This window comes from Thunnus albacares, chromosome 3, assembly GCF_914725855.1.
Source record: "Thunnus albacares chromosome 3, fThuAlb1.1, whole genome shotgun sequence".
Lineage (NCBI taxonomy): Eukaryota > Metazoa > Chordata > Actinopteri > Scombriformes > Scombridae > Thunnus > Thunnus albacares.
Genome location: NC_058108.1, coordinates 17,904,757 through 17,931,031, shown reverse-complemented (window position 1 = coordinate 17,931,031; position 26,275 = coordinate 17,904,757). Strand labels below are relative to the sequence as shown.

Below are 26,275 nucleotides of genomic sequence, written 5' to 3'. Positions count from 1 at the left end.
TACTAAGCTTTGACAATTTTAGATTATTCTCAAATTTGTGCCTAGTTTATAAAATTTTAAATGGGTTGGCCCCTCCTCCACTATGTGACTTTGTGTACACTTGCTCAGTAAGTTCTGTTAGATCCTCCAGAATATCCTCTATACAAGATTGTACCATACCATTTCGTCGCACTGCATTTGGGCAGTCAGCTTTTTCTGTGAAAGCCACAACTCAGTGGAATGCCCTACCTGATAAGAACTGTAGTTCTATCAATACATTCAAGGCCAAATTAAAAAATCAACTAAAGACAAATCCACTGTGTGACCACTGAGCCTAGTTTTCATTATTAATTTTTAATTGACATTGTGGGTGTATGTGATGTGCTGTTGTGTGTAGCTTTGTATTTTGTATGGTGTGTTTTTCTTGTTTTTTGTTTTTTGCTTTGTACTGTTTGTTGTTGTGCTGTTGTATGATTTGATTCTGGGGGACTACGGAAGTTAATTAGCTTCAAGCTAACTCCAGTGCAGTGCATCATTTATGCTTAATACTGCACACTGTCCCATTCAATAAATCAAATCAATATTTAGCTTTGCTTCATTGGCTTCCAGTAAAATCCCGAATTGAATTTAAAATCCTTCTCCTCACCTACAAAGCTCTTAATGGTCAGGCCCAACCATATCTTAAAGAGCTCATAATACCCTATTACCCTGCTAGAACACTGAATTTGCCCAGAATGCAGGCTTACTTGTGGTTCCTACAGTCTCCAAAAGTAGAATGGGAGGCAGAGCCTTCAGCGATCAGGCTCCCCTCCTGTGGAACCATCTCCCAGATTTGGCCCAGGGGGCAGACACCCTCTCTACATTTAAGAGTAGGCTTAAAACTGTCCTTTTTGATAAAGCTTATAGTTAGGGCCGGCCAGGCTTGCCTTGGACCAGCACTTAGTCATGCTGCTATAGGCCAAGACTGCCGGGGGACTTCCCATGATGCACTGAACTCCTCTCTCCTCCTCTCCATCTGTATGTATTCATTTACCATTAATGCATGTTACTAACTTGGCTTTTTCCACGGAGTTCTTTGCACTTTCTCATCTGCCGGAAACCCCAGAGACCGGGCTGTGGGCCTTTGCTGCGGGGATGTCCTTCTCCAGCCGTCGCTGCTATTTGCTGTTGCTAGTCATATATCTATTGTTGTTGTTGTTCTGCTTCTCTGGCTTTTGATCAACTTCATTCTGACAGTTTAATGTAGATAGTGCCTCTTAATCGTTACATTTTTGCTAATTACATCAGACTTCTTAATTGGTTCAGACGTTTGAAACATTTAGAGCTGCTTGTTTTTTCTTCTTTTCTAAAAAAAAGGAACACAGAGGAAACAATATAGAACAAAGACATGACGTAATACAAGCCAAACATTATGAGATAAATTCAGTACACCATTACATCAGAAGTCAGATTTTTTTAAGACAGATATGTTAAGAAAAAGAAAACCAACAACAAAACGAACACAGCGCAAGGTTTACAAAGAGAAATAATCATCAACCTATGTATAACTTTATGCTCTTTCTGTTGACATAAATCTCAGACTGTATTTGTGATTTAAGGTCAACAAAAAACCGAACTTATCTAGCTTTGAGGGAAATTTGATTGTGAATCAAAACAAATTGCGGATAACATGAAAATCATTATCAGTTATTTTTTAGCATGTTCACAGTAGCATATAGTGTCATAAAAACTGAGAAAATCAAGCAACCTTTAACTAGATCCAAATCGAGAGCCGCTGAACAACAAACTGACGTCATCAGCAGGCGACTCTCGCACCCCTAAGAGCCATAACGTTGTTAAGCACATCAGGCGGACAGGGACAGAACGTGTGGTCCAGACACCTGTCACCGGAGCTTTCTGCATGTCCGCCGTCACACATCAGTCTCCTCCACGGTGGATCTGGTCACGTGCACCGCCGCCGCAGCAGCAGCAGCCGTCCGCCGCGCGCCTCTGTCCGTGCGGGAGCACATTATAGAGACCTGACGATGATGGCGGACTGTGTCGGCTTTCAAGCACAAATCGCCTCGATCATAGAGATACTGGCTAATTCGGCGGTGGCGGAGATCTGCAAATTGGTGGACGATGGCTACGCGGCGTTGCGTTCCCAGATGGACCAAGAAAGGGAGAAGAGCGAGAAGGAGAACGATGCCCTGCGGCAGAAGCTGCGAGAAATGGACGTGAAGATGCGGAGCTACGAGAGGAAGATGAGGAGACGGAGTCAGCGGGAAGAAATGCACGCCGTTCATTTTAGGCCACCCGAAGGTAAACCCATGGTGCAGCAGCTGGCCTGGAAACATACTCACTATGCAAAATGACGTGTGAGGGAGACGACACAGAAATGTCCTGAGACATGCATTGATAAGCTGATGCATTAGCCTTTGATCAATATGAGGCCATACAGCAGCATGTAGTGGCTGTCACTGCTTCACTTCATAACTGAGCACTGAGACATTACTGTGCTCTAATGGCTCACGCAGTGATGTGGTCCTCAGCATCATACAGGCATACAGTCTCTCTAGCACATATCAATGCAACGGATGACAGGCTGTGTAAAGGAAAAGTCATACTGAGAGGAAAGTTTGCTTTCAAGTTGAATTAGACTACCAGCATGGAGGAGTCAGTTCAGCTGAATCACAAAATACATGTTTCTGCAGACATTTTTCCAGTTTGATCGTCCAGGTTTTATGACATTATCAGGTATTACCTAGGGGTAAAACGGATCGTAGTTGATCCGTACGCATCGCCCCCACGGTTCGGCAGGCATGTGAACCGCGGATTAATTGCAAAATGTAATGTCTCATTTAAGACAAAGTAAACAAACTGCTGTAAGTACAAGTCATGGACAGACAGCGCGTCACTAACTGGGATTTTGAAGAGCAATGACCAAATCAGCATCTAACGGGTCCGAAGTGACGTCTGCATGTATAACGTTATTTACATGCTGTTTAATGTGCTGCAGATGACCAGCTAATTAGCCTTCTAGCTGCTAATTGACGTCAGCGGTGTTTGTTTGGTGGTTCGTTCAATAAAGTGAGCTGCAGGACAAGACGTGTGTTCATGATGTGGACACAGGCTGTTGTCTCATTCACTACCATGTTTAAAAGAGAAAGGTATCATGCTTCATATTGTAATTTAATTTAACAATTGAGCTTTGCATATTTTATATATTTTAAGATTGTATTTAAACATTGGACATCTTGAATGTTGTTTTCATTTAAGAACATGGGCAAAAGTTCCTTGCTTCAAGTGTTTTACAGAATATATTGAAAGAAAAGTTTTATTTGTCTCCTGCTTTCTTTCTTTCTTTTTCTTGCTGATTCGAAAAATGATCCGACCCGTGACTCAAATCCGTGATACGATCCGAACCGTGAGTTTTGTGATCCGTTGCACCCCGCAGATTACCTGCTATTTTGTGCTGGTGTACTACCAGGCCCCAGTCACTATGTGGTAGTTAGATTTGAGCGTAAAACTGAAGCAATGAAACAAGTAAAACTAGATCTTGACAAGCTAACCTTCTTAAGACGGGGATCAGAGACTGTAGCAACATTAGGGCTGTAGTCTCCTGGTCAACTGGTTGATTAGTTGGACGATATGTTCTCGTCCGACCAAATTCTCATTGGTATCGCTGTGTTATTTTCAGAGGGAGAAAAGTGCTACATCAATAGCCTTCCAGGATTAATACATTTTTTCCTGCAGCGGGAGGTACAGAGTAACAAATTACTTGTGTATTCAAAACACCCCCGTTGTTTTCACAACTTTGAGCTCGCCCAAACTAATGGACCCTGCTAGGTCTAACTGTACTCAGTGTTTACTGAGTATTTACTGAACAAGTGTTTCTCCTATGATTGTAACAACGAGAACCCCCGCCAGGCCGAAAAAATATTTTTTAATGCCAAAAATAACACCAAATATCCTTTCATTCGGAAATCAATAGCGTTTGGGAGCCTCTGTGCAGCGCTGTTCCAATATATGAGTCAACCTCTGTGTTGTTGCCTGGGAAACTCTTGGTAGCGTATTTCCGTTAAGGAATAGGGCATTGCATAAAATGTTTGTGCAGTGGGTGGGAAAGAGCGGCAGAAAATAGACAGTGAACGTGAGCGGAGCAGAGGAAAAGGTTAGCAATAAGTTGTCAGTCTGGCAGTAAATGTACAGTACAGACTCCAGTGTGTCAGTTAATAAATGCTGCAGCTTGTCAAGTCCAAGAAAAGTCACATCCGTTGGCTGGAAAAGTAAAGGAGGTTAGCTCCAAAGTTAGCAACAATGGGTTAGCCTAACCTGAAGACACTAAACAGAGAAATAGAGAATGGAGAAGTGTGTGGCTGCTGAGTTCACTCTGTCCCATAACATTCAACAATTTCCAAGCCCCCCTGCCCCGTGACTAATCGATTAGTTGAAGATTATGTACGATTTCAGTCGACCAAGATTTTCTTACAGCCTTCTACAGTCCTACGAAACATACCTTAAAACTGCACTTAATCAATGTTTTTATATTAACAATGGGTCAAATGATTAGGAGTAATGTGAGAGCACCCACACCTGACTACAGCTCCTCAGCTCTACTGAGTGTTTCCAGCAGCAGCAGACAGCTGTTTTTTTATCAAAGAAGCTCTGGTAAACTGTGGGTACACTACCTGCTCCGTAGCAAACAGACACAGTTAGCAACTAGGTGGTTAACGGGAGTTATTGGAGAGAAAACCTAAAGCTAAAAGGAGAATGAATATTGTATATTAACATGACTCCAAATTAGTGCTGCAACTAATGGTAATTTGTTTGCTAGTTGTTTGGTCCATAAAATGTCAGAAAATAGTGAAAAATGTTGATCACTTTTTCCCAAAGCCCAAGGTGATGTCCTTCAATGTTGCTTTGTCCTGACAAACAGTCCTCAACCCAAAGATAGTCAATTTACTATCATAGAAGACTAAAAAAAACAGGAAATATTTGTTTAAGCTGGAACCATAGAATTTTGCCATTTTTTCTTTAAAAAAAAGGACACAAAATGATTATTACATCAAAAATAGATGACAATGCATTTTCTGTCGATCAACGAAGGGATGGATTAATTGACTAATCGTTGCAGCTCTACTCAAAATAAGAATAACAACAATCATAACAATAACAGCAGCAGTAGCCGGGGAAGGATACCAACAGGACTGCGAAGGACCACGAAGGCTCGGACTGTCACCCAGGGTTTCCTGCGAGATGAGAAAGCACAAAAACCTCCGGGGAAGAAGCCAAGTTAGTAACATGCATTGATGGTTCATGAATGCATACAGATGGAGAGGAGGGAGAGGAGAGAGGAGCTCAGTGCATCATTCCCTGGCAGTCTAGGCCTATAGCAGCATAACTAAGGGCTGATCCAAGGCGAGCCCGGCCGGCCCTAACTATAAGCTTCATCAAAAATGAAAGTTTTAAGCCTACTCTTAAACATAGAGAGGGTGTCTGCACCCCGGACTGAATCTGGAAGATGGTTCCTCAGGAGAGGAGCCTGATAGCCAAAGGCTCTGCCTCCCATTCTACTTTTAAAGACTGTAGGAACCACCAGTAAGCCTGCATTCTGGGAGCGCAGTGTTTTAGTGGGCTAATACGGTACTATGAGCTCTTTAAGATATGATGGTGCCTGACCATTAAGGGCTTTGTAAGTTAGGAGAAGAATTTTAAATTCTATTCTAGATTTTACAGGAAGCCAACATAGCAAAGCTAAAATGGGAGAAATATGATCTCTTTTTCTAGTTTTTGCAGCTGCATTCTGGACCAGCTGGAGAATCTTTAGAGACTTGTTAGGGCAGCCTGATAATAAGGAATTGCAATAATCCAGCCTAGAAGTAACAAATGCGTGGACTAGTTTTTCTGCATCTTTTTGGGAGAGGATGTGCCTGATTTTTGCAATATTACGTAAGTGAACATAGGCTAACATGATCACCATAAAAAAAGTGATAATATGTAAATTGTTGTTTTTACACTGTTCTGCAGCCACCAAGTGGCCAACAGCTGCAAGACACCTTTAAAATCCAAGCTTCTAATATAGTTTTGGACAGTTTCATATGAGGTGTAATATGTGTAATAATGTTAAAGGATGGGAGTTTAACATTTTGGGAAATATGCTAATTTGCTTTCTGACAGAGTTAGAAGAGAAGGCCGATACCACTCTGGACACAGCTATCGTGGCTCTGTCCAAAGGTAACAAAACCCACCTACCACACTTATAAAGTTTATTAATTAACATGTATCTCATTTCTTTAATTGAAAATGTCTGTCTGCTGGTTTATGGGGGTTTTGTGCTGAACAAGTAACTTCCTGGAGTCTCCAGTTGTTATAATAGTTGTTATCACACTAAACAAACAAGATATTACCTGGTAATCTTAGTGAGCTTTAGAAATGCTGGTGACTTTAAAGAAATGGATTGTACATGGTAAATGATGAAGCGGTCTCACCCCACAAGTTCAAAAGGGAGAAAAAGCCTTTAATACCACTCAATTGCTCAGTGTTGGTGCTTTTCTTTTAGGGCCTGACGACCATCAGGCTTCGGTGCCGCCTCTTTGTGCCACCTCTGAAGACAGACCCTTTCATCAAATTTCAAAGGTAAAGATTAATCAGCATAATGCTTTTAAATATGCTGTATTGAGTCTTGTGAGCACTGAATACAGAGCTACTCAATATTGGGATTATACTGTATGTGTTGAATGTGTTCAATCCTCTGAATACATTGAAATGAAGGCAGTGGAGATCTGTGGTGCAATGTTAATGCATGTAGACCTAACCACTAAATCCACATGAACACACTGAGTGTTTTTATTTAAGTAAAATTATGAAACATAAGGTCATTTTTGGTGCATGTGTTTCAGTGGGAGGGGGGCCACTGTGCATCACTAGGGAATGCTGGCACATACTGGCTGCCACTCCTCTTTGCCAAATTGACAGTTGACTCTGAATTTCACTGCTTTTATGCTTTACGTGACCTTCCTGCATTTTGCTCAAGCTTTTCATGTTTTCTGTCTGTGTATTTTGATCGCTCCCTGCGTTGGAATACGTTCTATTGAACTGGCAGACTTTGGATTAATCAATGTAAAGTGCTGCCTACTGGGATCCCTTTTCACCGGAGGACAGTGGCTGTCTCCTTCCCCAGCCTTTCAGCTCAGGTGTGCTACAAAGCCCCGTCCGGCTTCCCTGCACTCTCTATCAGTACGGAAATCACCCAGAGCTGCGCTGTCACTGATGAACTCTAGTGACTGGGGTTTTTATTCAACTGAAGCTCTCCTCATGTTTGCTGTAATGATCCAGACTGCGACTGTGGTTGTTACCAATGCTGCCATTTTGCCCAAATGATGCAATTGCTTGCTATGATGTCCTACACCGCCACACAGCTACGGAGTTTACACAGCTTCCCAATTACACCTGATAAAGGGTTTTTAACCTGCTGCCAAGAGTTTGGGACTTTAAGAAACAGACCTCGTTTCTGCGCGTCATTGTTGGAAATGTCGCAAGACTACCCTGTACCAGGCAAGATACAAAATATGGAGTGGATCACAGTGTACTGCAGAGTTTGCAGAGACTTCCATCCTCAGCTCTGTCTCCTGCCACCATAGAACTATTTAATACACAATCTCTCACCAATAAATCCCTCCTCATACATGACCACATCTTGGACAAGGGACTTGATGTCATGTGCCTAACTAAAACCTGGCATAAACCAAGAGACTACTCTTTGCTTAATGAGGCCTGCCCTCCTGGCTATAGATACATGGAAAAAGCCTGCAGCTCTCGCAGTGGCGGTGGTTTAGCAATCATGCACCGGGCTGAACTGAAGCTGTCTCCCTTGCCTATGCTTGATTTGCTCTATTGAATGCCTTGCTCTAAAATGTTAATGTCCATACTAGGGATGTGCAGAGAGCCCAGTATTTGTATTTGTATCTATATTTGTTGAGGCAGCAAAATTATTTATATTTGTATTTGAATTCAAATAAAAGTGGAAATAGGCGCAAAAATCCAATTTTTATTTTTATTACACTCTTAATTTTAGGAATTTAAAGTGTTAAAATAAGTGTTTATGAATAAAATACATAAAAGTATATAAAATATCTTATCTTAAAATATCTACCATAACACAGAGACAGCACAGCATGGAATGTGTAGAGAAGTACAAAGGCAATTGTTGCTTTGCACTTTTCATTTATTGCCTATTTTTTACAACCTAACCTTGTGGAAAGGAGAAGAGGAATAACAGGTTATGGAGAATGCCTTGGGATCACTTTGCACCTGTCAGTGGCTCAGCTTTATCTCTGGGGAACACCCCCAATTCAGGGAGTGATGTCCAAATAAGGTAATGTGCGTCATGCAGCAGGTGGATGTGACTCCCCTCATTGAGACCTGCTGATAGACGTAACAGCAGACCAGAGGAGAAGAGGATGAAAAGGAGAGAAGATGTGTGAGGTAAATTTTTCACGCTCTGCTCCCTGGTTCACTCATGACCTATGGAAAATAAAAACAGTTGGACATCTCCTGGAACGATGCTTCAGATGCTCTGGGCTCGCTGTCCATAAACTGGCCTTCCGTTAACATCAAAGGACTTACTCAAAGTCCCTTAAAGATGCTCAGTAACGGTTCTACTTCAATCTAATTAATAACAACCCTGGCAACCCTAAGCATCTTTTTCCCACCATAAATCATCTCCTGAAGCCCCAATTTAGGCTACAGAAGAGCATGTAAGAGCTTCATTGACTTTTTCAGAGCCAAGGTCAACAACATCTGCTCTCTGATGTCTAGCTCTTCCTCGCTATCTCTTCCTGTCATCGACCCTCTGTCTGAGAGCTTGCTGTCTCTCCTCCATTTTACTGGCATCAGGCAGAGCCACATTGAGGAAGACAAAACCCTGTTCTTATGCCCTGGACCCCATTCCCACAGCTCTGCTCAATCATACATCCCCATTCTCAACCCCCTGATCACCCAAACTGTCAGCCTTTCCCTTCAAACTGGTAGTGTTCCATCTGCCCTCAAGGTCAACGTCATCTCTTTATATAAAGCAAGGAATCTCTGTCTGTCTGTCTGTATGTATGTTTGTCCTTTGCATATCTCAAGAACCATTCATCCGATCTACTTCATACCTGGCAGGTTGATTGCTGGGGAATCAAGGAAGTACCATGTCTGTGTGTTTGGATGAGTGGTTCTCGAGAAATATGTAGAAATACCTCATAAACAAGGTTGATTTGCTTCTTCTTCTGCCCATGGAGTCAATGAGCAGAAATACGGACAGCGCCACTCTGCCATTGCAGTCCACATTGTGATCGGAGGTGATCTAGTGTTAATGACTTGAAAAAGTTTAAGAGACTTAAGCTCTACTATTGAACTGTGTACTGTGAATGAAACTTGGCATGAACGTTCAAGAGTTAGTGCTAGATGTCTCACATTTAGAAATATGTAAAAAAATACCTCATAAACAACGTTGCCTCTGCTTCTTCTTCTGCATGTAGATTCAATGAGCGGAAATACGGACAGCGCCACTCTGCCATTGCAACCCACATTGTGGTCAGAGATGGGATTACATCAGTAGTGATAAGAACTACCACAGAGAATGAATTGAAAAAGTTCAGAGTTAAGCTCTAGTATTCAAGTTCCTCACGCGCAGGAACTTTGTATGCACAAAGACAGACAGTGCAGGATGTCTCAGGCATGTTTTGAATGGGCACTACAGTTCATCCGATTAACTTCAGCTCAACTCAAAATTGTAGTCTCCAGATATTCTGCGTGTGTGGTATGTAGTGAGCATCGGTAAATTGTAGTGTCTCCCAATAGCCTGCATGTGAGGCATTTAGAGAACAAAGGGAAACTATAGCGTCTACTGACAGCCACCATGTGAGGCATTTAGGGAACATCAATAAATTGCAGCGTCTACTGATAGCCTGCATTTGAGGCATTTAGGGTAAAGGCGCTATTCTCTCTAGGTACTGGGAAATCGGCCCATTCCGAACGTGCACGTTTTGAATGGGCACTGCACTTGTCAATACAATGCAATACAAGTGACCAACATGAAAACAAACAATGACCAACAAATAGTGCAGTAAAAGTGACCAACATGACAACAAACAAACAAAACATATGACACAGCACAAGACAAGCGGGAAAGCTAGACTCAAACTAACTAAAACAAAAGAGAGAAAAGGAGGGCATCTCTGGTTGGGCTCTCAGGACAAAGAGGTGCAGAATTTTATTTTTATTTATTTTCCCTTCCTTTTTTCCTTTCATTTTATTTTTGTTTGTTTGCTTGTTTTATCCCCTTTTTATTCGTCTATTTTATTATATTTAATTAATTAATTAATTCATTAATTTTATTTAGTGAGATGAGACAAAACAGGTGATACAAGATAAGACGAGACAGAATGGATGACATGGACAGGATTTGCGTGATAAGACAAAACATGCATTGAGGATGTACAGCAGTAACAGCAGAAAAAAAAAACGTTAGTACTTATAATATGAAATGTGTGTGTTAGGGAAAGTGTAGGGCAGTCTGTTGTACAAGATTTCCTTGTGTGTAGGTGTGACTGTGTATGTAAGTGTAGAAGAGCAATCGGGGTGAGTAGTGTAAGAAAGAAAAAATTAATGATGATAATAATGAATAAATAATAAATAGGGAGAGGAATGGAAAAGGAACAAAGAAAGGGGAAAAAGAAATTTTGGAATTAAAAAGAATAATTAAGTTGAATTTTCTTGGTAGGGGATGCTAGTGATGTCTCAGGAACAGCCACTCTATGACTTTCCTATTCACTCACCCCCACCCAGATTCATGTCAATAATAATGATAGTAGGCAAATTATAACAATAGTAATGAGTTAAAACAAACAACCAAAACAAAAAAAGAACTAAAAAATACTAACATCATCATCATCTTCACCATCCTATTAAAATGTGTAATAGCAATAAAAATAATACACATAATCATCTGTATAAAACTCAATATAATCGTACTATTAGAAATAATCAGTGTAATCATTTTTAAGCATAATAGTAATAATTACCACCATCATCATCATCACCATCACCAATCTTGACCTTCCAATATTAATACTAATCAACATAATAATCACCGTCCTATAAATTGTGCAATATTAATAATAGTATTCTGTTTAATACTAATAATCGCATTATCGTCACCCATCTCAACCTACCAATAATAATCTATGTAATAGTAATACTACTAATCAACATCATAATCGTCATCTGGGGGGGGTTAAAAATTGTTGAATGTTAAGGGACACAGTGAACCCAGCAGCCACACACTTCTCCTTTCTCTATTTCTCTGTTTAGGCTAATCGATTGTTGCTAACTTTGGAGCTAACCCCCTTTACTTCTCCAGCAGTTGGGGAAACAACAGACGTGAGTTTTCTTGGACTTGACAAGCTGCTGCATTTATTAACTGACACACTGGAGTCTGTACTGTACATTTACTGCCAGACTGACAACTTACTGCTAACCTTTTCCTCTGCTCCGCTCACGTTCACTGTCTATTTTCTGCCGCTCTTTCCCACCCACTACACAAACATATTATGCAATGCCCTATTCCTTAACGGAGATACGCTACCAAGAGTTTCCCAGGCAACAACACAGAGGTTGTCTCATGTATTGGAACAGCGCTGCACAGAGGCTCCCAAACGCTATTGATTTCTGAATGAAAGGATATTTGGCGTTATTTCTGGCATTAAAAAATATTTTTTTGGCCTGGCGGGGGGTTCTCATTGTTACAATCATAGGAGAAACACTCATTCAGTAAACGTTGAGTACAGTTAGACCTAGCAGTCTCCATTAGGTTGGGCGAGCTCAAAGTTGTGAAAACAATGGGTGTCTTTTGAATACACTCGTTTTCACAGGTAATTTGTTACTCTGTACCTCCCGCTGCAAGAAAAAAATGTATTAATCCTGGAAGGCTATTGATGTAGCACTTTTCTCCTTATGAAAGTAACACAGCGATTATTCGACCAATGACAATTTGGTCAAACAAGAACATACTGACCAACTAAATGACCATACATTTGGCCCTACATACCAGTCTGTCTTAATAACGATAATAATGATGATGATAATGATATCACTACAACAACACAACAACAGCAACAACAACAATAATAATAATGCATCAGCATCAACATCCTCCTCATTCTCATCCTCATATGTAATAGTATGAATGATATGGTGAAAATGTGTAATTCCTTTATCCTTCCAGGTAGTGAAATTCAATGTTTTTGGTATTGATAAGGTCTGGGTTGTTTCAAATTGGTGAGTGGAAGGATGGTACAACTGTGGAGTTGGATATCTGAAGTGCTTTCCACCAAGCTGACAGAGTTGAAGCGATGGTTATATTTTGAAGTAACAGTAGTATTGCTTGATGGTTTGGCTGATAAATGGGAGGTCTGATAAATGTACGATGTCGTGTAATGCTTGTTCAGTTTCTAACCAGGTATATGTGTGTGTATATATATATATATATATATATATATATATATATACACACATATACCTGGCCAATCAGCTCAAATATCTTTTAAAATGGCTCAACCCCCCTTTTCTTGGCTCGATGAAAGTTTTATATATATATATATATAAAACTTTCATCGAGCCAAGAAAAGTGATCCGTGGTGTCATCACAGTGTAAAGTCTATGGGCCGAGCAGGAACTCACGGGCAAGGCCAGTGGGGGAAACACAACCGCACATATTCAGTTGGCCGCATATCGCGGAAGCACACCCAGAAACTTTTTTTGGCATATCACCAGCCGAGCAATTCTTATAGGACTGAGTGGGCACCATTTTTAGTCCGGTATTCAGCTCTTATAGTACATCCATGGGCTACACATGCTCAGCTGTCAGCAGGTGTCCCGACTTCTTGCAGGAAACAGAAAGGTTGTTATCCACTGCAGCACAACTAAACTGTTTCAGTAATAGTTTCCACTGCAGCACAACTAAACTGTGTCAGTAAAAGTTATAGCCGATGAGCCATTGTTGGATGTTTACATTTTTCTAAATAAAAGAGCAAAATGCTATTTTCTACCTTTCTTTTTTTCTGCTGTACTGAAATCGTATCGAACCATGACCCCAAAACCAAGATATATACCGAACTGTGAATTTTGTGTACCGTTACACCCCTAGTCATAATAGACATGGGTGTCATTTCAGGTGGGGTCACCATGCATTTCAGGTAGCCAAACTTCTCAGGTGTTCTGATATATTAACTGGAAATTGTTCAAATTGACACCTAGAAATGTCAGCATGCATTGATAAAAATGAATTGAACTGCCACCTGAGCTTTTAACTAGTGCAATCTCTCTCAGGTATGTTGTGTCATGTTAAAGCTGATTGTCACTCTGTCACAGCAGGAAGAAACCACGGTGTTACCACTGGTGAAACAAGAGAAACTGGAGAGAGATGACTGCAACCTGGACCTCAAGGTAGAGGTCAACATCAGGGCAGAATGTGGGCTGACAGCTGGTGAGTGTGTCTCTGTACATATTTAAATCAGTGTTTCGTTGACATCTTTGTGATAAAACATTGTAAACTCAGGGCTCTCTTAGGAGCCATGTGTGGATCTTTGACAGTATTTCATGGCCTTCTGTTGCAAAGGGGTTTAGAATATTTTATCACAAATAGGTGCTGGAATGGAAAGAGTGTTACAGTATTTTACTCAAGTAAAAGTACTGTCACTTACAGTACGAGTCAAAGATTTGGACACATTTTCTCATTCAAAGGAATAGGAAGTAAAAATAAAACGACAGATTAAAATTACTGAAATTTAAATAAAAATAGTAAAATAAAAAATAATAAAATTATTTGATAAAACTCACAGTACAAGTACTCACAAAAAAAGGTAATTCATTACTTCCACCCCCGGATATGTGTTCCCAAGTTCAAGAATGAACCTCTAAGCTTGGGCAAACTTGTCCAATAACTTATAACATCATTAATTAGTGAATTGCATTGCAAAAATTGCTGGAACATAGCCATCATTAATGTTGTTAGTTCCACCTATTCTCAAGATATCTGCAGTAAAAAGGAATGTTAGAGAAACAAGATTCTGGTTGAATTTTTCAGTTTCCTAAAGACGGTACTGTATAACAAAATGGAAGAACTGCCTCAGAGTGAATGAAATACGATTCACAACAGAAATGTTCTCTGAGTCAACAATAGATTCAAGTTATGTTAGCATACTAATACCTCAGTAGCTACCTAATATTAACCTGCTAACTGTGTACACATTAAATTCTCATGGTACAGAGCTGTTTTAAGTTATTTCTCTGGCCTTTTTTTTGTTATCAAGCTAACATTAGTTGGCTAACTTTGTTGTTTATAAGAGATGCTTTTTTTTGCGCGTGAGCTTGCCTCATCCACCCTCCAAGGAATTTTTTAACATGTTTTTACTTCTTTTTAAGTTTTGGCTAAATGGCCCTGTAAATTTAAATATTGCTATCAGTTAATATAAAACTATTACACTAGTTACACTGGGCAGTCAAATAAGGTGATCTCATGGAGATGAGTGTAGATCAAATTGTCTCTGCATCTGCACTGTAAAAAGAAAATCCATCGTAATTTACTGTGTTTCTGCACAGTTAATTACTGTGAATATTTTTACAGTATAATACTGTGTATTAGGCCTAAAAACACAGTTGATATTATACTGTAGAAAATCACAGTAGTGAACACACTACTGTAGAAAATCACAGTAATAATCCCACTACTGTAGAAAATCATAGTTTACATTACATAGAAATTACGTAGAAACCACAGTAACCATTATGTTACTGTAGAAAATCACAGTAAAAATCACTAATTTGAAGATTATTTTGTAATACTTTCAAATAAAACCCTCTAATTCTTGGTGCAGATTAAATAACTGAAACATTAGTTTGAAATAATTATTTTTTTCATATGAATTCAAATACTTCAAGATGGCCTTGTTTTTTCATGCTTCTGCAGGCTGTTACTTTCAGTTTTTAAATTTGTCTCAGCGTTTATCAGGTCATGACAGGTTGTGTCAATGAAGTCATGAGCTGATTGGTTGAGCCAAAGAAAAACATCACATGATCTCGAATTTGGCAGTCTGGGCGCAAAAGTAACTTACTTCACTGCAGCTGGTTTGGGATTTAACAGCTTTTTGGATTACTACATTATCTTCTTTTTTTTCCTTAAAGGATTTTCTTTTTAAGAGTGCTCGTGTTCTTGTCTGTTTTTGCTTGGTGTAAAGTTGTCAGACGATATCATAAATGGATAATGTGGACTTTCTGACATCCTACAGCTAACTTCACCAGCTAACATTTAACTGCAGAGTACTCTGAAATTAATGACGCAACAAACTCAGAACATTCACAAATGAGCTCTGGAACATATGGAAGACCACAAAGACATCTGTACAACAGATATTTTTTGCAGTGTGGACAGTGCACTTCTTGCAGCGTGGTGAGGAGTAACGTTAACGTTAGCGGTCAGTCCGGAGAAGCAGCAGGAGTCACCGACATCAGCAGCTGATCAGTAAGTGTCTTCAACATTAAAACACTTGGTCCTGACTAACATCAGACGTTACATTAAGCTAGTTTTGTAGTTAATCATTCACATCAATCTCTCAATCTGGCTGCTCAGAAGTGTGTTGTGCTAACTTTATTATGTTAACTAGTCCGTTAGCTAACAGAAATCCATAGTTACCCCGATTGCATTGTCTTAAACTGAAACAGCTTCATGTTACAAAACTAACTTGCCAACATGCCTTAACGTTACAGATGTTAGCTTTGTATCTTCTGTGTTTATAGGACATGTGAGAGCACTGTTACGTGTGTTTAGCCTGTGTCACCCCCTGGCTAACTCAGCACTGTTATACCAGTTCACTGTGAAAACATCACCCTGGTTTTGTCATCTCTTTAAATTAACAATGAATTACTCTAACGTTAGTTCTGATAGTGATGGCAAAATAAGGCAAAGAAGACGATCTGATGGTCTACCACCAAACTGTGTGAAATTACAGTGTTCCAAGAAGTATATCTCTCAGTGAAAAAATAATGTTTTCCAAAGCAGGGCTCTTAACCCTTATGCCTTTCTTCATCTTATTTCTACTCCTCACAGCTGATAACCACTCCTGCTGATGCCAGAGTCCAGGATCTCCCATCATCCCAGGTCTCACTGTGTAAGGTAAGATCCACAGACAAAGCCAAGTTAGTCAGCTCTTGCTGTTGTAGTTGGGCTTGTTATACTATGTGCCTGTTTTTAGATATTTTATATTTATATTTTATATTTATTTTTGGCTTAACCACAAGCACCTCAGCAGTCATCTGCTTAGATTTCTTCTGATGTACTAACTCACACAAACAATGTTATCTCTGTAGTGTAAGTTTCTTAGTTTTCACAGACAAAACAGTACTTGAAGGTAATAGAATTGTTGTCAAGTTAGTGTTTGATTATTAGTCGTCAGGAGAACCTGAAACTGAGATCCTGTGTATGACCAAATGGATGCTGTTGATGGAGACCTGACTTCACCACCGCCCTGGCTGTCCTCTTCACATCTTGCTATACGTTGACAGTTCTATCTGAAGTCTGTTCAAAAGGTATTGCTCATCAACATTTTTACATCACATGTAGATTTTTTTTACTTGCATTTTCCGTGTGATTGTTATGATCGCTATTAAGATGTATTTAAAAGTTTGTTAAAATAGCTAATTAAAATCTTGTTAGGTGTAACCTATTATACAAAAGTTTACTTTGTTTGACAGTCTTAAAAATGTGTATTTGGTCATTGCTTGACTATTACACTGATAGTAATAATAAAACATTTTTCTTTTCTGTCATCTACAGTAGCTGTCATTCAGTTTGCTGAAGAACACAAAGCAGCAGCTCCTGATGCAAGGATCCAAAGCCTTTTGGCCCAGCGGACTTGTGATGCAAAGTGGACTGAGGTGGGCTGTTGGACTCTTTACAGACAAGTAGCATCCACAAACACAATTTTAAAGACTCTATGGACACCTGAGTACCTGGGGACTTGACATCTCCCACAGTTGAATATCTATGTTTAGACTACCCAAGAGTGTTTTGTTTCAAGGAAATAACAGTGTCTACTGTATATATGTATATGTATATGTGTGTGTGTGTGTATGTATGTATATATATATATATATATATATATATATATATATATATGTGTGTGTGTGTATCAAGTTGAGTGATTGGATTTTTTTTTAAAAACTTGTAGTTGGCTTAAGAAGTGACATCAGTATTATTTTTTCATGAAGATTTAACTGTGGCTACAGATTTAAACAAGCTTTTTACATATTGGATTTTCAACATTTTGTGTAATATTTGCTAATTTTTGTAATATATACAGTTGAAAACTTTTTATAAGAACTGGAAATACTGGAGAAAACATTCTTATTTACTATATTCTTATTTACTGTGTTCAGTTAAGCTGTGTTACATAAGCCTATGCAGTCCAAATAGGCTCTTTTGCTACAGTTTATGTCATTAAGGGTAAACAACTTATTTTGTTCTGCTGTCCTGTCTGAGGGAAAACCATTTGCACTGTGCATCACAGATATTATTGCCGCAGTTCACTATTCAGCTAGGGTATTTCTGCCATATGAAAGAAGGCCATTAGATTTTTTAATACATGGTATGCAAAATCCTTGCGCACAATGAAAATAAATAAAATGTAGTATTTGCTGTTCAACAGTTAACAATAAATGTCATTTAAAGAGTTGATTCTGTACTCATTTATTGAAATTTAAAAGTGTGGTATGAAAGTTTACAGCATTATATGAATAACCGTAATCTAATTTACTGCAAAACGTCCGGTGCTGTAATCCAATACACAGTAACATAAAATTTCTGTATTTTATTTTACAGTAGCATAAAGCTACTGTAACAGTAGATACAGTATCATTATATTACTGTTTCATTTTACAGTTATGATCTCCTTACTGTGATTTTAAGTACAGTACCATTAAATTACAGTGTTTCATTTTACAGTTACAATATTGCTACTGTAAGTAAAACCACAGTAAGTTTACTGTTTATATTTATAATAATTACCTGGCAGCAATTGACAAGTAACTGACTGTAATTTATTTTACAGTGATTTACAGTGATTATTTTACAGTGAGTTACTTGTCAATTGCTGCCAGTTAATTACTGTAAAAATCACAGTAAGTTTTTTACAGTGTGAACTTGAATTGTTTGTAACTACTGTAAATATTGATCTCTTAATATGTATTACACACACACACACACACACACACACCCTTTTTTGCTCTATTTCTGCATAAATATGACTTAAAACGTGATCAGGTTTTCATGCAAGCCCTAAAACTAGATAAAGAGACATCAGTTAAAGAAATGAGACAAGACCTTACTCTTGTTCATTTCTATATTGAAGAAAATGATCCAATGTTACATATTTCTGTGTGGCAAAAGTATATGACATCAAGGATTATCAATTCATTTGAAGGGGAAATTAAAGTCAGGTGTTTCAATCAATGGGATGCCAATCAGATGTCAATCTGGGAGACCCTGAAAGAGAAATTCGGGTCTTCACTATGAAAGTCTGAGCTTCACAACACAGGTTGGTGGATGTGTGTCATGGCTCAAACAAAGGAGAGTTCTGAGGACCTCAGAAGAAGAGTTATTGATGCTCACTGGGCTGAAAAGGGTTACAAAACCATTTCTAAAGAGTTTGAATTCCACCAGCAGACTGCCAGGCAGATCATGTACAAATGAAGGACATTCAACACCATTATTACTCTCCCCAGGATCAGTCGACCAACAAAGATCACACTAAGAGCAAGTTGTTGTAGGAATTTGTGCACTCAAATATCTTAATGATTTTATGGGGGGATTATAAATTATTATTGTGCACAACTCCAACATGAAATTATTTGTCCAGTGACATAACTCATATTAGAGTATGTATAATACTAGGGAAATAGTCCTCCTCATTGGTCACACAAGAGGCCAATTAGAATTATGATTGTTATTAATCATAATTATGATTTTGCAAGGGTATAGGTCTTTTAAGGTTAAATCACTGAGATGCAAGCACAAGAAAACACAAACAAGTCCACTTTAGTTACATACACATTTATTACTAATACCACAGCTGCAAGTACTAAACACTACAACATTTTACAGACAAGACACAAGAGGGAAAGGGAAACTGGTGCACAAGACTATGGCTAGTGAATGATTGAAATGCATGATGTAGAGTTATCTATTGTGTAATTGGTATGAGAAACCTGATAAAAAGATGAGATCACTGTTGCCTGGGAAGCAGCGAGTCAAATCAACGGTACCACAGCTTAGTTCTGAATTGCCAATTGAAATTAAAAATCATGTTGAAGAAGGTTTTGTACGAATACTTGCTTGCTTCCTGGGGTGGCTTCTTGCAGAGAATGGAGTCCGATGAGCTGGGGTGCCCAGAAGGTGCATCCTAGCCAATCCCAGGGGTTGCAGAGTTCTGGGGGAGCAAAGTCAATCCCCTCCTGTCCATGGACAGGCAGGTTCAGTTCATGCATATAGTTCCTCCATTAATCAAAGTATTTACAATTTAACAATTGCACGATTCCTAATTTTGCAATTTCGATAGTAGCTTTAGTGTTCTGAAAGTGAAACAAGCAGAATAGTACTAAACATGATAGTGTTATCATTGATGATGAGGGATTATGTTATTGGTACATTTCTTGGCTTAAAGGCAATGTAATAATGTAAAAGTCTAACTTAAGTACATAACAACACAAAATGTGATATACACACACATACTAACAACAATAACAATTCTCTATAGACAAAATCTTAAACTACATTTGTAATTCCATGGGTTTTTTACAGTCCTCTGTTCTCCTTGATCTGACTGTGCATGGCAGGGGTCCATGTAATTTGAGTGTGTGTGTGTGTGTGTGTGTGTGTGTGTGTCCACATGTTTGATGTGGAGTGTTCTGTTTGTTACTGGAGCATGGCATCTTGTGCAGCATGTCTTGTGCCTTATGCTGGTTTGCCCAGTAATCAGTTCTTGGGTTGGTCATTCCAGTCCTGAAAGTCAAAATCCACAGTGGGATTTAAGTTGGTGCCAGCTCATCTCTGTGTGTGACTGGCTCTTAGAGGTGAGTTATGATAGCCAGTGGTGGGGTCATTTAAACAAATGGTACTATCAATTCACACTGGGGTGTGAATTGGTCTTCCCATCTTGCTGGCTTTTGTAGCTTGAAGGATCAAAGGTGGTTTGGGTCAGTGGTCTGGTTTTGTGACCATGCAGGAGATGGAGGGTTCCTTGTGTTGAAGAAAATTCAACTCAAGTCCTTGTTCAAAGTTTGCTGTGGTGGAAGTGGTTTAATAGCATTCCGGAAATGTGGAGAGCTTACTGACACAGAGCTGGTCTGATACAGTAGACTGACCCAGAGCAGAAGAAATGGAATGATTTTGTACAGGAAGGATCAAAGCAGTGACCAACAAATGGTGAACAGAAGATAGGAAGGGAGGGCATTTGCATATAAGATCAAGGCAAATCAAGGGGGTAAAACAGCAGGGGTCAAATCAGCAGGGGTCAGGAGGTAGGAAGGACACAACTGGCATATGCTTGATCAAAGGGTTGTCTCAGACGTCACTTGATTATCAAGTCTCCAAACCAAATGTGTATTCCTCTTCACTTGTCTCATTCTTTCTGTTTGCATTAGGTTGTTTAGATGGTCTGGTCAGTGAGGACCTTGGGACTCTCACTTATGTTATTTGCCAGCATGCCTGGGGTGTTGAAGAAAGAGCTGGTCTGTTGATTGAGGCTTGTGCTGTCTGCTTTCGAAGCATGCAGGACTTTATCCTACATTGTGTAATAGTCTGGGGGGTCACAAGGGTTCCCAGGGTAACATCTAGGAAATGAAAGGCCTCTCTTGCAGAGGCTAATGCCAGTGTTCATGAGTACACCATCAGTAGAACATTGAACATCAATTGTGTACATGATAGAGTTGTAAGTAGAAAGCCACTATCCAAAAAGAACATTGCTGCCCATCTATGGTTTGCTCAAGAGCACATGGATAAGCCAGAAGACTGTTGGAAAAATGTTCTGTGGACGGATGAGACCAAAATTGAACTTTTTGGCTTGAATGAGAAGCATTATGTTTGGTGATGAGCCAACACTGCATTCCAGCATGAGAACCTTATCCCATTGCTGAAAAATTGGTGAATTTCATGGTTTGGGCCTGCTTTGCTGCCTCTGGACCAGGAAGGCTTGCAATCATTGACCAGCAAATTCTACAGGAAAATGTCAAGGTATCTGTCCATGAACTGAAGCTCATCAGAAAGTGGGTCATGCAGCAAAATACCGACCCAGACACACAGTCATTCTAACAAAGAATGGTTAAAGCAGAAGAAAGTTTATGTTCTGGAATGGCTGAGTCAAAGTCCTGAGCTTAATCCTATAGAAATGCCAGGCAAGGACCTGAAGCAGGCAGTTCATGCAGTGCATGAGTTGAGACTGTTCTGTAAAGAGAAATGGGCTGAAATTCCTCCAAGCCAATATGCAGGGCTGATAAACAGTTACTGGAAACATTTAGGTGAGGTTATTGCTGCAAAAGGTGGTCACACCAGTTAATGAAAGCAAGGGTTCACATACTTTTGCCTTACATAAAATATGTAAGATTGGATAATTTTCCACAATTAAATAAATGAATAAGTCTGATGTTTTTGTTTATTTGGGTTCCCTTTGTCTAGTTTTAGGACTTGTGTGGAAATCTGATTACGTTTTAGGTCATATTATTAGCAGAAATTAGCAGAAAATTAACATTCAAATCATACTCTATGACATATATAAAAATGCTGAACAGGCCCAGTTGATTCTGATTTTGTATCAAGATGGCAAGAGGAAAAGATCTAAGTTATTTTGAAAGAGGGTTAATTGTTGGAAGGATATATATAGAGAGAGAGAGCAATAAAAGTTAAGTGAGGATGTTTCCAAAATTTATCAACTAAATTGATACAAAGTTCAATAAACAGAAGAAACCTAAATTAAATTAATGTTTGGAGTGAGCACGCTTTGCAGCAGTGCTCCTCAGTACACCTGCCCACAGTCTTTCAAGGTACTTGGCAGGTCGCTTGTTCCTGCATCTTGGAGAAGTGCTTCTGTGGATTTAGGTGTCTCCTCATATAATCCCAGACTGACTCCATGATTTTGAGATCAAGGCTCTGTGGGGGCATTACCATCCTTTGCAGGACTCCATGTTCTTGTTGTTGCTGAAGATAGTTCTTAAGACTCTAGCTGGATGTTTGGGCTCGTTGTCATGCTGCAGAATAAATTTGGGACCAATCAGACACTTCCCTGATGGTATTGGATTATGGATAAGAATCTAAACATCTAAAGTGCCTAAAACTTTTACACAGTACTGTATCCATGTATATGTATACATTACCATATACATCATCTCCTCAAGATATTTATTTAACCAGTTTCCTAGAATTAAGATACAGCAAAAGTGACAACCTCAAAATATGCAAATAACTACCAGGGACCAGAAGTTTTTTCTAAATATATTTTTATTTGAGTGAAATAAAAATATAAGATGCATGAATCCATTCACCCTGATCCCTGTGCCTGTCTCTCCTTCTGCAGCCCTGGAGTCCAGTGTGGAATCCGCCCCCAGTGATATTGCTCTTGACACCAGTGTCACTAACATCACCTCCTCCACCACCCAGCCCTCCTCCCCCACTGACACCACAATGGACCTGACCTGCAGGCCTCGAGCAAAACGCAAGGCCACCAAGCCTGTGGGAAACAGTTTGACAGTGAGTGGTGGGGGGATCCTGGCCCCTGAGGCAGCACGCAGGGACCTTGGAAGGAGCCTAACAGATGAAGCTCTGAAGCCAGAGATCCAGACTGATAATGCGACAGAAGATGAGCTTCACCCTTCTCAGCTGTCGGCCCCTGTAGCCTCAGATGAGCCCAGCCCCGACCGCCTCAACAGCCTGGGCCTGGACCTGGCGTGGATGCAGGAGAGGGTCAGTCATCTTGGTGCTGCTTATGCTGTAGCACAGCTGGGCTTGGGGAACACAGAAACTGGCCACCCTTCAGCCTCCTTCCCTACACAGGGAGGAGGAGACAGTCTAGATGGCCCTCCAACCATGCTCTTCCCAGGTGGTGCTCATGAAATGGCAGCTTTTGCCGCCTCCTTTGACATGGCAGCTGCTGCTGCAGCTGCTGCTGTAGCTGCGCCACCTCCACCCCCTCCCCCTCCCCCAACAGCTCCTTCTGCCACCACCACCAGCCAGAGGCGGCCTTACAGGAGCAGTGCTGCTGCTAAAGAGCCTGTGGTGTGTGCTGTGTGTGGGCGTGTCTTCCCCAGTGCTGCTGCCCTGGAGCTGCACCAACGGATTCACACAGGGGAGAGACCCTACACCTGCCCCCACTGTGGAAAGGGCTTTGCCCAGCCCAACAATCTGCGGGTCCACCTCCTCATCCACACTGGGGAGAGACGTTATCGATGTACACTGTGCGGGAAGAGTTTCATCTCATCCAGCCACCTAAAGAGGCACCGCACGGTCCACACGCAGGAGAAGCCCTACAGCTGTTCCCGCTGTGGACAGTCCTTCAGCCAAATGTGTAGCGTTCGCAGACACCGGCAGCAGTCTCAGTGTGGCCTGTAGACTGAGAGAGAGAAATGGATGGCATCTGGAGTTTGGACTAAGTAGGATCAAAATCCTACAACAGGGGAATTCATGCATCTTATGTAAGCATGATTAAAGGAGAACCAACGCTGTGCCCTGTGATATCATGACATGTAGAGATAATATTTGTTCTAGATTTCTAGCAGTAATCTGTGAATTCTGTCTTAAGGTGGATTTTGCTTTTAAGCTCTCTCAATCTTTATTTACTCCTTGTTTCAAACTGTGAGAGGATCACGGAATGGACTGTAAAAGAGTGCCTGAGACAGTATTGGAAAGAGTGCGATAACAATCCATCCGTTTGTCAAAAAGAATTTTGTTTACTTTGATTGACTATCCAGAAAATATATACAGTACACTGTATATATACATATATATACACATAAGGTGATCCTGCAGAAGAGGGTTATGGTTCATATTGGATCTGTCCAGTGGCCATCTGATGAAGTAGGATTAATGATGTTTTGAACTCTCGACAGCTCCATAATATCTAAGTAATCAGAAACACATCAGAAATACATGAGCAGTTGAGCACAACAACATAAATCTATATTTGCCTTATCTTACTGTAATCTCTACAACCAGATTCACATTTCCAGACACCTCCAGCTTTTGTTGTTTGTTTTAGGGACTGCTTGCACTACAAGATTTCATTTCTCACACTGCAAAGACATATGCCAACATTAAAGGATGCAGAAACGTCCTTAGTGGAGTTCTAATTGAAGCATTTACACTTTTTGACTGGAGGCAGGGGAAACCTGTTAGCGTGGTCAGCCTAGCTCAGTACAAAGTTGCAAAACTACACATTCCAACAACTCCAAAACTGTCTTTACTGACATACTGTATTTTATGTACTCAACATACTGTATGTAGTAATGAAAAAGTAGAAATTGTGATTTCAGGAGCAGATATCTGTGGAGCTAAACAATAACTGCATGCAGCAGCATTTCTGAAGCCCTGTCTTCATAACAGGGTTGCTATATTTGAGCACTGTCTTTAAACCTGGGCTTGGGATAGCTTAGGATGTGTTAGTGACTAGCTTGCAAGCTAAAAAGAAATTCAAAAAGATATCAATATAAGACATCTTTGGAGGTGTTGGATGTCATAAGGTAGCTAGCTAACAAGCTAATTGTTTATGTCTGCCTTCAGTCTTTGCACCAAGCTAGGTTGTCCATGTCCTGAACCTATCTGTACTGGACATTCAGCTATTAAATTATAATAATCTTCTTTTCTGTCTGAGTAATACGACTATTAAATATATTTTCCAAAATGTAGGGCTCTCCCATTAAGGCTCTTTGAATGTTCCCATTGCATTCACTTAAAGACAATGACAAAATCTGGGGGCAGTGCTGATACACAATTTAGTCATGTGTTTTTCATGATGTCATTTATCATGTATAGTCGGTGTTGTTCATATTGCAACAGTGTCATTAATGAGTGGCCTTCTTAAAGCAGCCAGGTCTTGAGCATTAGCCTTGAATGGTACATTTTGGCATGATTAAATCTTGTAGTTCAGGCCTGCACTTCACGTGTGTACATGATTACGTCTTTCACATTGATTATCAGTACATTTATTTGCACCTCATTTCTTAAGAACAAAGGAAAACATGTAATGTGCTGTCCAGAAGATTCACTTCTAGGTCTGTTTTCAGAATTGGGATATGAAATAACCCTAACCCTAAAGTTTTAGTTTTTGGGTGCAAGGTACTGTGTTTTAATCCCCCTCCCTCATCTTTTCACAGGTTGAACCCCTGAGGTTTAACTTCCTTTTAATTTCAATCATCTTTTTCCCAATTAAATATCAAAGAACAAAGGACTGTAAAAATGTAAAGTATATATATCAGAGAGTCTTGTTTGTATGTGTAGGTGTTTGGATGTAATTGGCACTAGCTGTAGGTTGCACAGCTATAACAACTATTTTGCTTTTTAGTATTCTTTCATGACATGTTCCAGTGTTTAAAAATGTATGGTTATTATTAAACATGTAAAAGGTTTGTTTGCAATGAACTTTGGTCTGCTGCGGGTAATTTCTGTGATGTTATCTCATGTGCAAATTACTGGAGCCTCTATTTAATCTGGACTCTCTGTGGGAATGTTATGTTTTCAACCATTCACATATCAAAAGACATTCATAGGAGTTTAAGTTATTAGTCTTAAAATTGACAAAGTAAAGAAGGTACAGTATGTGAATTTGACTTGTCTACAGGGTGATGAGAGGTAAAGAAAAATATACAGTCCCAACAGTAAGCATTTGAACAGTTACACATTTTTGTTTGTCAGGCTCTGCTTGAGCCCATTCAATTGTAAATTGTAAAAAAAAATGCACACTTCATTAAAGTGCAAAGTCTCAGCTTAAATTTGAGTAGGTTTATATCAATATAGAAAGAACTGTGTGGGAGATACAGCCCTTTTAACACATAGTGTCCAAAGTTTAGTGTGTCGTTTAGTTCTGCACAAAAGAGCTCAGGTGTGGCTTAGATTCAATTGATAGTTGAGAGTTCCCATTTAGATTGAGGTGGAGTTTTCTGTCAATACGAGGAGTAAAGAGGTGACCATGCAAGAGAAGGGAATTAAAGGGAGTTGGTTTGCCACAATCAACAGTTG

General features: G+C 39.8%; 1 protein-coding gene across 3 annotated transcripts; it reads left to right on the top strand.

Annotated features, from left to right (window-relative positions):
* The first annotated feature begins 1,793 nt into the window (after positions 1-1,793).
* Positions 1,794-25,678, top strand: LOC122979349 (zinc finger protein 853-like). Of its 3 annotated transcripts, none has more exons than XM_044346716.1 (5): positions 1,794-2,280; positions 6,139-6,195; positions 6,521-6,597; positions 13,378-13,489; positions 22,623-25,678. In XM_044346716.1, the coding sequence occupies exons 1-5, from the start codon at positions 2,004-2,006 to the stop codon at positions 23,651-23,653; spliced, it is 1,554 nt and encodes a 517-aa protein (XP_044202651.1). In that variant the 5' UTR covers positions 1,794-2,003; the 3' UTR covers positions 23,654-25,678. The 3 variants fall into 3 exon arrangements, with proteins under 3 accessions (XP_044202651.1, XP_044202652.1, XP_044202650.1); XM_044346715.1 differs by having other exon boundaries at positions 1,796-2,280; positions 13,375-13,489; XM_044346717.1 differs by lacking the exon at positions 6,139-6,195 and having other exon boundaries at positions 1,795-2,280; positions 13,375-13,489.
* Positions 25,679-26,275: the final 597 nt, after the last annotated feature.

Excerpts from the sequence above, each read along its gene's own strand:
- LOC122979349 (XM_044346715.1), top strand. The coding sequence starts at position 2,004 with ATGATGGCGGACTGTGTCGGCTTTCAAGCACAAATCGCCTCGATCATA. Across the intron at positions 2,281-6,138 it reads TCATTTTAGGCCACCCGAAG|AGTTAGAAGAGAAGGCCGAT; the intron begins GTAAACCCATGG and ends GCTTTCTGACAG. Across the intron at positions 6,598-13,374 it reads CCTTTCATCAAATTTCAAAG|CAGGAAGAAACCACGGTGTT; the intron begins GTAAAGATTAAT and ends ACTCTGTCACAG.